The 15108-nt window shown below is 47.0% G+C and overlaps 1 protein-coding gene across 2 annotated transcripts in view; it reads right to left on the bottom strand.

Moving 5' to 3' along the window:
• Nucleotides 1–13947, bottom strand: part of SCARA5 (scavenger receptor class A member 5) — a 130674-nt gene extending 116727 nt beyond the window's left edge. The window contains exons 1-2 of one of the 2 annotated variants that reach the window (XM_060250560.1): nt 13560–13947; nt 6465–6584 (exon numbers count right to left, since the gene is read on the bottom strand). In XM_060250560.1, coding sequence (XP_060106543.1) covers nt 6465–6576 — 112 coding nt within the window. In that variant the 5' untranslated portion in view covers nt 6577–6584; nt 13560–13947. The remainder of the gene's footprint in view (nt 1–6464; nt 6585–13559) is intronic. The other variant, XM_060250568.1, reaches the window with a different exon arrangement.
• Nucleotides 13948–15108: the final 1161 nt, after the last annotated feature.

Genomic DNA, 15108 nt, shown 5'->3' with positions numbered 1-15108 from the left:
GGGAGACCACCAAAGGAGTCCAGGGTTGCTACACAGAGGGCAGGCAATGCCAAACCACTTCTGTTTGTCTCTTGCCTTGAAAACCCAGCAGGGTAGCCGTAAGTCAGCTGCAACTTCATGGCACTTTATACACACATTATAATTAACGATCCAGAGAACTCTGTGCAGAACAGCAGGTGAACATTCCACTTTTGTCAGCCACAGTGGGCAGCAGATTCAGGACAGACAAAAGGAAATACTTCTTCACACCGTAAGTGATTAAAATGTGGAATTCACTACCAGAGGATGTAGTAATAGCCACAGGCACAGACAGCTTTAAAAAGGGAATTAGATCCATAGAGACTCTGGATTCATGGAGGATACTTGCCCTGGTACTAGAGGCAACATCTACATTCAGAGGTAGTCAGTCTCTGAATCCGAGAGCCAGGAGGCAACGTTGGGGAAGGCCTCGACCTCTATGCCCAGTTGTTGGCCCTCTTTCTTGTATGGCTGGTTTTCACTGAGCAATCAATGTTTTTTTTTTTTTTAATTTTGTATTTTTTTAAAAAAAAAAACCTTTCAAAAGACATGTGGTCCATGTTTGTGTGTGAAAACTACAACCCCCCTCGGACTTTCAGAAAATATTCATGCATGAAATGTTCTCAATCCAACCAGATTGGCAGCCGTTAGCATCACTATATATATGGACCCAGACAAGCACCAAACAGCAAGAACTATTTTTAAAACCACATACTGGTTATTGATGATGGGTTTATGACTGCTCTGACAACTCTTTGTTTAAACAGTTGGCTGCACCGTAGCATTCAGCAACAACAGGGCTGTGGGAGGAAGAATACAACTCCCCTTGGACATCGTAAAAATGCACATGCGTAAAATGCTGTCAATCGTACTGTACTGCTCTGTTTGAATATGTTGCAAAGGTAACCCACTGAACAGGTTAGAGATGCTCACAAACAGCCAGGAAGCCTGCCAAAAACACCTGGCAAGCAGAATGTGAGCCAAACTACTGGGATTTTGAGAGTCAATATTAACCAGAATAGCCTATGGAACATCGCTATATATACGGACCCAGACAAACACCAAACAGCAAGAACTATTTTTAAAACTACATACTAGTTATTGTTTATGGGTTTATGACTGCTCTGACAACTTGCAGACAAGCACTCAGATCCTAGTTTGTCTTGATAAACTCTGGTTTAATAATTTTCACTCTTTCTCCTGCCTTCCCTGTAGAGACCAAGCTGGTTTGCTGACTGCATTCATCCATTACACAAAACCATGGTTAAGACTAACTGTGGTTACTAGAAATAATTCAAACCATGGATTCAGATCCAAGTATTCCGACCAACCATAATTAGTGAAGGGTGATCACATTGGTGGTGGAAAGTGCCGTCAAGTCGCAGCTGACTTATGGCAACCTCATAGGGTTTTCAAGGCAAGAAATGTTCAGAGGGGGGTTGTGACTGCCTGCCTGTGCATAGCAACCCTGGTATTCCTTGGTGGTCTCCCATCCAAGTACAAACCAGGGCTGATCCTGGTTGCCGTCCAAGATCTGATGAGCCTGGGCCAGTCTGGGCCATCTAGGTCAAGGCATGATCCTATTCATGACAGTTATTTTGTATTAAACTATGATTTCCAATGATGTCTGAACTAAGTCAACTGACTGATATTCAGTGCCACAGCAGACTGGTTCAAAGTTATCAGTGAGCTACCCACCATGAATTCAAATTAAGACAACAGAAGAGCCCTGCTGAATCCCAGCTAGTGTCTATATTGCTTCAGTTTCTCATGGGACCAAGAAGCCCCAGATGGAACCAATCCTTCTGAAAACTGATGTCTTCCCACCCCCACCCCCTGCCCAGCAACTGGAACACAGCCTGTGAACAAGTTCACTTTTTAGCATCTCTCTGGAACTTTCACCTCAGGTAGATTTGCCTGCCCTTTTTGTTTGTATCTTTGCTTGGCATTCCCTCAGTTATTTCTCCTTCCTCTTCAATATTAACTGTTGTTTTTTATCTTTTGTACTGGGGGTTAAGCTCTAGTTTTAATTTCTTTTAAAGATGTAGTTGTGTTTTGGTTTTAATGGCTTATAAGATGAAATTTTAATTTGTATGTTTTAATTCATTAGCCTTTTAAATCTAATTATCACTGAAAGCGATATTTAGTTTTTGTCACTGTTGTTTTTAAAAGTGTTTTCTTCTGTCTTGCTGATTTCAGGAGACCCCAGAAGAAATATACGTGGTTTGTGAAAATCAGCTGGGGTAAATTCTGCTGGCAGCTTTCCTTCAAGTGACATGAAGAAGACGACAACATTGGACACCCTCCACCCTTTCAAGGACAACTCTTGCAAGAATTATGGCTAACCGAAGGCCATTCCAGCAGCTGCAGGTGAAGGAGTGGGGAATCAAACCCCGGTTCTCCCAGATAAGAGTCCGCACACTTAACCACTATACCAAACCGGCTCACCTGAACACATGAAGCTGCCTATACTGAATCAGACCCTTGGTCCATCAAAGTCAGTATTGTCTTCTCAGATTGGCAGTGCCTCTCCAAGGTCTAAGGCCACCTTGGTGGCCCTATGAGGGCAGAGAGGCAGGGTAAAAGTCATGCTAATAAATAAATAAATAAATAAATCTTTCAGAGCATCACAAGCCAGTGTATCTCTGGTGCTGGGGTGGGGTTGTCCTTAAGTACATCACTTTGCAGTTACTTCTTTTGAATCTCACGTGCCTTTTTATTACTAATTCTTCCAGTCTGAGCACAGTCATTTTGAACAGGAAGCTTTACCGTTCCTAATCATTTGTCATCTGCAAATCTGGAGACTTGTCTGCTGGAGACTTGTGTCATACTGCTCAGTCAGTACACATACAGATTGTTGGCAATGCGTGCCCCCCCCCTTGAAACAAAACCAAAACTCTCCCACCAACCTTCATGGCCTACAGCCTAACATGCCCTTCCTGTTTGGTGGCATCATTTCGAGAGGAAATGAAGGGCTGTTTCTTACACCCTTTGGGCCACACAGGCCTCTTGACAGATTAATAAAGTGTTGGTGAGAACTCCCAGCCCTGCCTTCCCCTCCCACAGAAAACAGAAGTTTGGGCAATCGAGACCCAAACTCCCTGCACGTGTCTCCTGCTTTGTAGGCATTGTGAATACTTTCTCTTGGCAACTGTGCAACTATACGATACCCAGAGGATTGCACAGACTGCTTGGTTTTCCGCTCTGCCACTGTCTATGAAAATTTTGGTGGTGGTGGATGGGGGAGCATTATGCCAAACCAAATATTCTTGGAAAAGCCTAGATTCATTGGGGCTAAGGACATCTGGTAGGGTTGCCAAGTCCAATTCAAGAAATATCTGGGGACTTTGGGGGTGTAGCCAGGAGACATTGGGGCAGAGTCAGGAGCAAGGGTGTGACAAGCATAATTGAACTCCAAGGGAGTTCTGGCCATCACATTTAAAAGGACAGCACATCTTTTTAAATGCCTTCTTTCCATAGGAAATAATGAAGGATAGGGGCAACTTCTTTTGAGGCTCATAGAATTGGACCTCCTGGTCCAATAGTTTTGAAACTTGGGGGGGTACTTTGGGGAGAGGCACTAGATGCTATACTGAAAATTTGGTGCCTCTACCTCAAAAAACAGCCCCCCCAGAGCCCCCGACACCTCCAGTTCAATTCCCCATTATACCCTATGAGAATCAATCTTCACATAGGGAATAATGAAGTGCCCAGCAGACATTTCCTTCCCTCTCCCTCCCCCCCTCCCCGTTTCTGGCGACTCTGAAGGGTGGGATTGGCATCTCTACTCAGAGTTGCAGTCAGCTTCTTCAAAGTAACACAGACACACCATCCCAAGAGGAAGCCTTTCCAATTGGGGACTGAAGCCTCCCTCCGGAGGTGGAAAGTCACATGGTGGCTTTGGGGGCGGGGCTCCCCCCCCCCCCCCGCCGGCCAGGTGACTGGGGGTGGGAAGGAGCCTGGGAAAGCGGAAGAACTCCCACTTGGACCTGGGATTGGCAAGCCTAGCATCTGTGCAATTAAGTTGAGCTGGAAGGGACAAAGTTAGAAATGACCATCAATGACAGCTGCTTCCATCAGCCAGTATGATTCTTGCACTCAGGGCTCTTCCACATATTTTGACTTTGCCTTTGATGTTGCTCTACAGAAGGGGTGAGAGGGGTTTTTAAATAGCAGAAGATGCATGAGAGAAAAGGGTTAATCACCCTCTTGTCTACTTGCCCTAATCTTCAAGGCAAGCAAGTGGGACTACTTATCAGGCATTTTTATTGTTTTTGAAAAAGGAGAGCTCACAGTCACAGAACTCTCAAGTGCAAAAATGCCTCCCAAAACATTGTTCCTGGGGAACATAGCACCTTTAGAGCATCGGGGGAGAAGGCAAAGGTAGGAAAATCACACTTCACAAGTAGAAGCCCTTACAGCCATGGAAACATTAGTCTGGATCCAACTGCCTTTCATCGTGTGCGGAACAGGCCAGCTCTGTGGAGATCTTACCCAATACAAGGTGGGTCTTAGGAGATCCACATGCCTCTGTGATTTGTTTGCATGCAAGAGAAAAGATGACATGGTATATTTTGTGAAGGCATAACCAGAATGATTTACAGCAGCCACATTGGTGTTGATCACAGATCCTCATGGGGAAAGGTTAAGAACATATCTATCTTGAATCTCAAGCAGAACTACAGCATTCTTCTGTTTATCCCCCACACCTAATAATCAGAGGTACATCACTTCTGTGCAGTTTTTAGGTAATTGCTATAGTGTTAGGGAAACTGCTCTCAAAATAACTTGGGGAATTAGACTGAGAGACAGCTAGCCCCCAAAAGGAATCTTTGTTATCTGTGTATACGAGGCTCAACCGTTCAGATGGTCAATGCTCAATAAAGGACTCTAATTTAATAAAACCAATTGTAATTTATTTGATATAATAGTTCTTTCACACAAGGTAAAATACAAAACATTCACACATTCATACAGGTCTAGGAAAAATAGAGAGATCGATAGGGGAACATAAAAGGATGGACATACAGGGTAATACTACCTCTCGCAGACTCCAAGGAAGGCTTCGATGGCGACAAATGAGGGAATGGGGGATGGACCCGAAACTGATCAGGATTCGGGGATGGATCTATACAGCGGGGTAAGGGGGTTGCTGCATAGAGAGCACACCTGTGGGTAGCTAGTCCACAGGTTATATAGGGTTACCTTAGTCCTGAGGGGATGGGAGGTAACGAGGAGGGTTAATGGGAGGGTCCGCTGATGACCAAGAGGGCTGGACATCGGCTGGACCAATGGCGAGTCCATGGCGACACCTGATTGGGTGCATGCTTCAACCAATGAACATCCCCTTCATCCTGGGCATCCTGGAAACTTCCAAGTTGCGACAGGGCCTGGGGCGGCTCCAATGATATCAGTATGTAGATAGTTGGGTGGTTGGGATGAGATGGGATTAACTGGGAGTGTGACAATAGAGAATCAGATATGGGCCTAGGTATCCCGGTGTAGACAAAAGGGCTTGGATGTCTCAGGAGAGATCCTTCCTCTTTCTCATCATCTCCTGGGCGAAGCCTGTTGTTCAGGATATTACTTGGCAATCAGGATTAATAGTGGAACCATTAATTCATTCATAAACTAGATAGGTTGCTTGCGGGCTAGGAATGACTCAAGGTGTGTACGTGAGGTTCCCACTTGGAAGGAATGAAACCCAACCAGGCAGGAAGATGGCTACATGTGGTGTAAGCGAAACACAGTGGTTTCCATGCTTAGCGCTTCAACACCGTTCGCCTGGACAGCTCCGTTGCGGCGTAGCCTCCTCCTCGCCATGGCGGATTCCACGCGGTAGCGGGGAAGTGTTTGTGTGCAGCTGCAGACACTCTGTGCCCGTCTCAAGCACTTGTATACTTGGTAATGGGTACACGGGAGTCTTATGTAGTCCCCTGGATAGCTTTACTCGCATTCACTGGCCAGGCGGATGCAAGCTCACTTCTCCAGGCGCCCTGGCAACCGTATGTGTGTGACAGAGAGGTCATTTTCTCACAATAGTAGCTTGTGTATTGATTTTTCTCTAGTTGTTTTAATCCGTTTTCACCGTTGTATTTCCAAACTTTTATTAGAATCATAGAGTTGGAAGGGACCTCCAGGATCATCTAGTCCAACCCCCTGCACAATGCAGGAAACTCACAAACACCTCCCCCTAAATTCACAGGATCTTCATTGCTGTCAGATGGCCATCTAGCCTCTGTTTAAAAATCTCCAAGGAAGGACAGCTGGCTTGTTAGCTGGCTTACTGTGAAGTATATTTTTAAAATATCATCGTAACCCACCTTCAACCCTTTCAAGGAGAGAAGATGGCTTCATTGTCTTTAATAAATAACACATCGTTTTGACACTAGGACCCCAGAATGAAGACGGCCTTCTGGGCTCTCAGTGTCGTCTCAAACACTTACCATCCTCCCAGAGGTTCAGCTTCGAAAGGTTCTTTCCATCAAATGGCTCTTCAAAGATGGATCCATTCTCCCTCTCCCCAAAAGTGTGCATGTACATGGCTTTGTTATCCATCCTGTTGCCTGTGGGTGACAAACAGAAACAGCTGGTGGGAAATTGTGTTGTGGGTCTGCTGCTGTACCTTTAACACAAGGAGGCAGTAGCATCAAGGGATGCTTCGGAATTCTGCAACCTGCTTTTTTGAATAGAAAATATTCCATTGCATTTTGTTCATCTCTCCTGTAACTCAAAAGTCCAGAGTCTTTGCGAAAAACCATCCCAAATCAAAATCAGGTAAAATCCAGGGTCCTCCAGTGGTAATCCTCAACAAAAAGGGAACGCTAAGTGAGCAGTCTGCACTTTACATATACCAAACATTGATCCAGCCATGGTTACTTTGCAAGCACCGCATCCTGATTCTCTTAATGGGAGACACCAGGACAATTTCTGCAAGCAAAGGGCATGCTCTGTTATGGTGCTCTGGGCCTCCAGTTTGGGGTGAGAGTAACCCCACCATATGGAACCCCACTACCCTTAACATTCCAGGTCAGGAAGGGTTGATGACTCATATCCCTGACATTTAGGGTTGCCAGCTCTGTGTTGGGAAATATCTGGAGATTTGGGGGGCAGAGCCTGAGGAGGTAGGGTTTGGGGAAGGGAGAGAATTCAATGGGGAATAATGCCATAGAGTCCATCTTCCAAAATGGCCATTTTCTCCAGGTGAATGGCTCTCTGCCATCCGGAGATCAGTTGCAATAGCAGGCGGTCTCCAGCCACTATCTGGAGGATGGCAACCCTACAAGTGACATCCTCTCAATCCTGCACAGAGCAACATGTCCAGTGTTCAGAGAGTGAGAAATCCAAGACCTGCCAAACCCAGCATCAAACCAGCTGGACAAATCTGGTAGCAGCCCAAATAGGCCAGCTCCTCCCATCCCTAGGGGAGGTGGATCTGTTTCATAAGGCCAGATTTACTGCTGTGATTTACAGAGTGTTGTTAGGGTTCATGAGGCCTTGCAGAGAGAGGCAGTGGTGGAAAATAAGGGGCAGGCCTCACAGAGCTTACAGTCTGTGTTTAGACTGTGCTGGAGTCAGGAAAGATCCACTGCTTGACTCAGGCCAGAGGTAAACTATGACAGACACAACTGCACATGACTAGGAGAGAGGGAAATGGTTCTTCCTGTTGTAGCACACAACGATTTATAGCAGGATTTGAACATGATGGGTTCTGGGCTCAGCACTGCAAAAGGAAGGTCAGTGTGGACCTGAGTGTTAGACTGTAGCTGAGAAGACTAAGGTTCAAATGCCTCTCAGGCTGTAACTACAAATATTTTACAGCTGGTTTGTATGGTTGGTCCATTTTTAATTTTATTTTACAAAAATAAGTTTTATTATTTTGCAGTGCAATCCTAAACAGAGTTATACCCTCCTAGGCCCATTGGCTGTTTCTCCTAAGGATTTTTTAAAATTACAGTCGGGGAGGGGGGGAGAAGGCTGTTATTAAAATATCTGAGGGGAAGCAGTTCTTAAAATCTTTGCCCTTCCACTGATTTATCACCAAAAATGTCCATTGCCAAGTTGCTCTAACCCCCTACTGAGGAAAACTTTCAAGTTCCTATATTTTTTTCCTCAGCTGGAGTAATAGGAGCCTGGGGTGGTGATTTTTGGTGTGGGGGGGAAGAGGCATGAGGGGAAAGAGGACTGCAGTCCCTGCAGCACCTGTGATGAAGGACGGGAGAGAGGGAGAGTAGGAAAGTTACACAAGTGTAGAGTTCCACCCTCAACTGTGAAGCTCACTGAATGACTCTGAGTCAGTCACCATTTCTTGGCCTATCCTACCTCACAAGGTTGTTGTGTTGATAAAAGGAGAGAGAAGGAACTATTTTTGCTCAACCCTAACCTCCTTGGAGAAATAAGATTTTTAAAAGTAGCACCTAGACAGACAAAAAGTGCTTTTTCACTCAACACCTAATTAATTAAGAAGGGAGCCACATTTCACAAAAGGGTTAGGAGAAGGAAACCAAGAATTAATGGACAAACAGCAGGGGACACCTGTTGCCCTCACATCTTGCTGGCATTCGGCTTCTTGGATACAGGATCCTGGACTCAAAATGCTGCCCTGAGCAGCTTGGAGGAAGGCCAGGATGAAAATGTGACAGATTTCGATGTGACTCAGCAGGGATCTTTTTATGATACTCCCATTCTGCCAGCAACAACTTGAAACATGCCAGATGTTAGAGGGACTTTTACCTGTGCTGCCTCCCATCTTCAAACGGGAGCCCCAGCAGATTGCCTGGTGCCTGATCTTCTTCATTTCAGGGGCCAAGCGGAATCTTTTTATTTACCCAGGCAACTGGCTAGCTATATTGGCCTGCTTCATCTGTGACTTCCCACCAACTCCACTTCTCTCCCAAAGGCAATGGGTTTCTCTTTACCTCCACTCCACTGATTTTACAGCTGCTGGCTTGTTCTATTTTTATTTCACAAAAATCAGCTTTCATGATTTTACCATGCAATCCTAAGTAGAGTTATCAGTGCCGGATTAAACCCTGTGGAGGCCCCTAGGCAACTGAAATCGGGGGGGGGGGGGAGGGTGGCAGCTTGCAAATTATCTCAGAGTGAGTACCCACCGCCTTGCCCATGGTCCCCACTGCAGCCTGCAGGCACCTTCTTAAAAGCCCGTTTTAGTAAACTGCAGGGGAGAGGCAGAGAGAGGTAAAATTGGCAACAACGGCAGCAGCAGCCACACCAGGCAAACTGGGCAAAGAGCAACTCAGTTGCTGGCTGCACCTGCAGGCTGAGAGGGCTGCAAGCAGAGGGAAAACTGTGGGGAAAAGCTGGCCCCTAAAGGCATAGGGGCCCATAGGCCAGTTCCTACTTGGCCTAATTGTTAATCCAGCTCTGATAGTTATACCCTTCTAGGCCCACTGACTTCAATGGTCTTAGAAGGCACAGCTCTGCTTAGGATTGCATTGTTAGATTTTTAGAACATCAGAAGCCTAATGTCTAGGAGGCAACCTAGGCAGGGCTGTATTAACAATTAGGCCAAGTAGGCACTGGCCTACGGGCCCCCAAGCCTTTAGGGGCCCCAGGCCAGCTCCTCCCCCTGGTTTTTCCCCTGCTTGCAGCCCTCCCAGCCTGCACACGCAGCCAGCAACTGAGCCACTCTTTGCCCAGCTTGCCTGGGGCAGCTGCTGCTGGTGTTGTCACCAAGTTTGCCTCTCTCTGCCTCTCCCCCACAGCTTAGTAAAAGGGGCTTTTAAGAAGGTGCCTGCAGGTTGCAGCGGGGGCCATGGGCAGTGAGGCAGGCACTCAGACTCCGAGATAATTTGGAAGCCCCCCCCCCCCAAGACTTCGATTGCCTACGGGTCTTCATGGGGTTTAATCCGGCACCTAGGGCAGAGGCAGTCAAATTTGCTTAATATAAGAGCCACACAGAATAAATGTTAGATGTCTGAAAACTGCAAGACATGATCATCAGATGTTTGAGAGCCGCAAGGGAAGGAAGGAAGGAAGGAAGGAAGGAAGGAAGGAACTTTATCTTTAAATGCATTCTCCAAGCCACGGGTTAGCTTGGCTTGGAGAAGTGATTTAAAGAGACAAATGCCTTCTCCAAGCTGGCCGACAGGATGGTGGGGGCTTCAAGAACCACACAATGTGTGTGAAAGAGCCACATGTGAACTAGGGGGAAGTTATCTGGCGGTAAGAGTAGCTAGGGACCAGGACAAGAAAAAAGCAGGAAATTCTGTCATCTGGAAGCCATGATGTTTCATTGGCAGCTGCAGTGACCACACTGTTCCCACAGGAAAGTGTCACTGTGTGGGAAAGCTTTAAGAGCACATCTAAATGGGCTGCGGCAGAGAAGAGATTAATGGTGACCCTTATGTGGCAGCATTCGCCAAGGCCTGCCAGATTCCTCCTCCTCCTTGTGACCCAGAGCGGAGATGAAAGATCCTCCCGCCTCTCTCCTCCCACCTCAGCCTGGCCTTTAATCCCAGATTCCTTTTAACTTCAGTTCACACTCCAGCCTGACAATCCGCTGGCTGAGTGACACTGAGGTGATGAAAAGGGCCTCACCGTGGCCCAGCCTAGGCCACCTCTGATCAGTCAATTCCCACTCCTACAGGTTGCCCCCTCACCACAGGAAAGAGGAATTGCAGCTCCTTTGATACCACCTCCCTTTTACCTCTTCTGCCAGACAGAGACTGAGAACGGGCAGCCTAAACCCTGAAGAAGGGTGTGAGGGGCTATGATCACACACACAAAATAATGCACTCTCAATCCACTTTCAGTGCACTTTCCAACTGGATTTTACTGTCTGAACTGGCAAAACCCTGTTGGGAAGTGCACTGGCAATGGATTGAAAGAGAATTATTTTGTGTGTGTGATCACACCTTGAATAAAACTTTGTTGGTCTTAAAGGTGCTACTGGACTCTTAAAAAAGTAAAGGCAGCCCCCCTGTGCAAACACTGAGTCTTACCAACCCATGGGGTGACATCGCATCACAACGTTTTCTTGGCAGACTTTTAACCAGGTAGTTTGCCATTGCGCTCCCCAGTTACTTTAGCCTAAACCCCGTCATTGAGAGGGTTATACCCCCATGGCAGACCTCTCTGATAAGCTGTTATCTCCTCCAACTCGTAGCAGCTGAGAAAGCTTCAGGCAGACGCATCCTGCCACTGGCTGAATCAAAGAAGCCAAGAAATTGATGATCAAAAGAGACTGTTTTAAAGAGAGTTGCATGGCTGAGTGGATTATCAGGTGCTCGGCATGCAGGAGGTCCCAGCCTCCATCTGATAAAAAGGCAGGAAGACCTGCTGCCTGCCCGAGAAGTTGATACTGGGTCAGCAAGGCCAAGGGGCTGATGCTGTAGAAGGCAGCCTCCTGTGCATTTGAAGCTAGGGAGGGACCAACTTCTAAATAGTTTGTGTAGATATGTCCTGAGCTGGGGAGGGGCTTTGATTCAGTGGCAGAACACCTGCTGTGTATGCCAAAGGTCTTAGGTTCAATCCCTGGCAGCTTCAGGTAAGAAGATCAGACAGTAGCTGAAGTTAAAGACCTCAGCCCTGGAGAGCTGCTGCCAGGCAGAGAAGACAATACCGGCCTTGACAAACCAAAAAATCTGACTCATAAGAACATAAGAGAAGCCATGTTGGATCAGGCCAATGGCCCATCCAGTCCAACACTCTGTCACACAGTGGCCAAAAAACCCCCATGTGCTATCACAAGGTCCACCAGTGGGGCCAGGACACTAGAAGCCCTCCCACTGTTGCCCCCTCAAAGCACCAAGAATACAGAACATCACTTGCCCCAGACAGAGAGTTCCAACAATACACTGTGGCTAATAGCCACTGATGGACCTCTGTTCCATATGTTTATCCAATCCCCTCTTGAAGCCATCTATGCTTGTAGCTGCCATCAGCTCCTGTGGCAGTGAATTTCTCAGTGACTCCTCAAGGCAGCTTGACAAGTGAGCCCTCTCCACCTTTCAAATATGTCTGTTTCCTCCTAACAATTTATGCAGGAGTTGTCATGCTTAGAGCCTCTGCTTTGCATGCAGGTTCAATTCCCTGCATCTCCAGTTAAAAGGCTCAGGTCATAGATGATGGAAAGCAAAGGATACACAACCTTTTTGACCAAAATGCCCCCAACCTACAGTGTCTGCCTGCAAAGATGCTGGTATGCCAACAAGGGAATAAACGAAGCCCCAGCACAACTGCTGGCACCTTTGTGGGTGGCCTTGATCATTTCACCAGAGAGCCACCTTGTGCACAGGCGAAATGGTCTGCCATGCTGCCATCATGTTAGGGTTGCTCACCTTAAGGCTGGAGTGCTGGACAAAGCCTGGAGAGCCCTGAATTTGAATGTCTCATTCGCCATGAAGCTCCTTGAGTGACCAGTCCAGCCAAGTCACTCTCAGTTTCACAGGGGTTTTGTAAGAATAAAGAGGAGGTGGGGAGGGCTTTGTGTGTCACCCTGAGCTCCTTGGGAAAAGGAGGGTATTAACATGCAAATGCTAAATGTTAACGTGCAAATGTTAAAATGCAAATGCTATTACCACTACTACTAATACTAGATGAAGAAGTGTGCATGCACACGAAAGCTCATACCTTGACTAAAACTTTGTTGGCCTTAAAGGTGCCAATGGACTCAAACTTTGTTCTCCTCCTACTACTAGTATTATGAAGCCTCGCTAAAACACCATGCGAGAAAAAATCTTGATGCAATCATATAAACATATCAAGGTTGCTTTTTGCAGCAGTTTCTCCATGCACACACATCAAAGGACCCAACTGCAAAGTGCCACAAAGGGCTCGTGGCACAATCCCAAAATTAATTTCAGAAATTCTTCCAATTAGATAAGGAGATATCGTTTTATCTGAAATATTATGTTAGTGGTAATTACCTGTACTAAGATTGTTGCCTGGTTACGTAAGGAGAAGGTAAAACAGGACACCACACCACATGAAATAAAGGCATGTAGGAGAAATCCTTTCTGACTTGATGGAGATCAAAATCTCTCCAATTTATAACCTCTGGCCACAGGATGCTCATTTAGAGGCAGGAATGGCCTGCCCTCAGGTCTTGAGCCAGTCCCATGTCATTTTGCCACTTCAGGCAGCCCAGTGCACTCAACTACGTAGGAAACGTGCCTCTCAGAAGCCACTGAGGGTTACCCTTTGAACCACAGGTGGGTGAATCTTCTGCAACCCTGACAGGGATGTTGGAGCGGCCACTTAGCCTGCACACTCCTCCATCTCCATTTATTCCAAGATTTTGGCTGGCTCACTCAAGCTAGCCCTCTCTCTGAGCCAACCCCATCTCTTTTTTCATTCACACTGCTGTCCAGATAGTGGGTATTCCTTCCACTTCAAACTGTGACTTCCCAAGAGAACCACCTGAAGCCATGCTGGAAAGTTATGAGAGTTCTTCAGAGCAAGAGGTGTCCCTCGTTCCAGTTCAAGCCTTTTCCACCTGGACAGCCATTGCCTCCACTTCTCTCCCCCCACACACACACACCTGAACCCTTTGCAATAACAAGGTGGAAATTGCTCACCTGCAGGCAGGATCCTTGGAAGCCCAGGTGTTTGTCTCCGTTCCCACCTCTCAGACCCTACCAAGCAGCAAGCATGGTAAAAGGAGCGAGAGGGCAAATGAGGGTTCTGCTCATCAGTGAATGTCTTTCAAGCCAGCAGAAAAGCAGCAGCCAGCTAGGCATCTCCAGCAAGCCCTTCCATTGTCAGCCAACTGGGGGCTGGCAAATGCTCTGCAGACCTTCCCACAAGACTAAAGGTGCCAGAAATGCCTCTCACCACATTCTGCAATCAGCCTCTCCAAACAAAGCTGGGGACTGGGACGTTTCTTCAACAGGCATTCACCATGCCTGGGGAGCCAATGAGATAGGAAGGGTGCAGGGAGTCTTCTTGGGAGAGCCAGAGGCTCCAAGAGCTAGAGCGTTGCACTGTGCAAAATTGCAAGGCAATCTTTGAAAAGTTTCTTGGAAAAGTGGCCCGTGTGAGTGAAACACACAACCTGGGGACTCGTGCCCTCTAGTGGCCTGATTCCTGATGTGCAGGCAGTGTCGCGTTCCATGTTAAAATTAATGTACAATGCTCGTGGCAATGTTGTGGTTTTTACGGAGGCCGTCAACATTTATCTGAGCATGCGGTTGAATTCCGGGAAGGGGGGGCGGGGTTGGAAACGGAATACAGAGCTTTTGTAAAGATGTTTACATTTTATAGATACATAGATCCAAATTAGCTAAAGCATATTTTCCATGGCATTGTCATGATCCCAAACAGATACATAAAAAAATAAAGAACCCTTGTAATCAGGCACTTCTTATGTGATTTTGGGTGGCGGGTGGTTTGCTGGCCTTTTGACTGAGGCGGGGGGGGGGGGGAGGTGCAAGAAGAGCCCCAGGTGAGTGAGGCCTGCTAGAGCCTCACTCACCCAGGGCTCTCCTTTCTTGCGATGGGTTGCTTTTGGCTGGTGGGAGGGCAGTATATGCTAATGAGTTATGCTAATGAGCTACACCTCCTATTTTTCTACAAAACAACCCCCGCTTTTAATCATCCATACACCATGCTCCTGGGGTTGCCAGTTTCTAAGCTGGTCCCTTTAACAACAGTTTTATCTGCAGCAAATACCTAGTGATTTATTTACCTCTGCCTATTTCCATATAGTACAGGGACATCACACCTGGCCACCTGGCACCCATAATGCCCTTTGTTTTAAACCCCAAACCACACCAAGCTAATCCCTATAGCAATGGACCAGGATGGGCTCAATCCACTGGAAGGTTCTGTTTCTGCAGGACCCCTTAAAAGGAACAGGTGCTGTGCAGAAGCGTCCCTGGTCCTTTTGAGGAGCCTTAGGCAAAATAATTTCCCAGTAGACTGTGCCCATGCAGACGGTTCTTCTGAGTTTGGCTGCAGTAGTGACCCAACCATGCTGGGGACGTGGAGGTCCCTCTCTCAGCAGTATTGCCATCTTTTGGCAAATACCAGCCCAGCACAGGGTGCTTTTCTGGCAGAAAAAGCCCAGCAGGAACTCATTTGCATAGTAGGCCACACCCCCTGACACCACCATTGTTTCACACAGGG

The sequence above is a fragment of the Heteronotia binoei genome, chromosome 1 (genome assembly GCF_032191835.1).
Source record: "Heteronotia binoei isolate CCM8104 ecotype False Entrance Well chromosome 1, APGP_CSIRO_Hbin_v1, whole genome shotgun sequence".
NCBI classification, from domain to species: domain Eukaryota; kingdom Metazoa; phylum Chordata; class Lepidosauria; order Squamata; family Gekkonidae; genus Heteronotia; species Heteronotia binoei.
The sequence above is the reverse complement of the archived record's forward strand: the minus strand, read 5'-3'. Positions and strand labels throughout refer to the sequence as shown.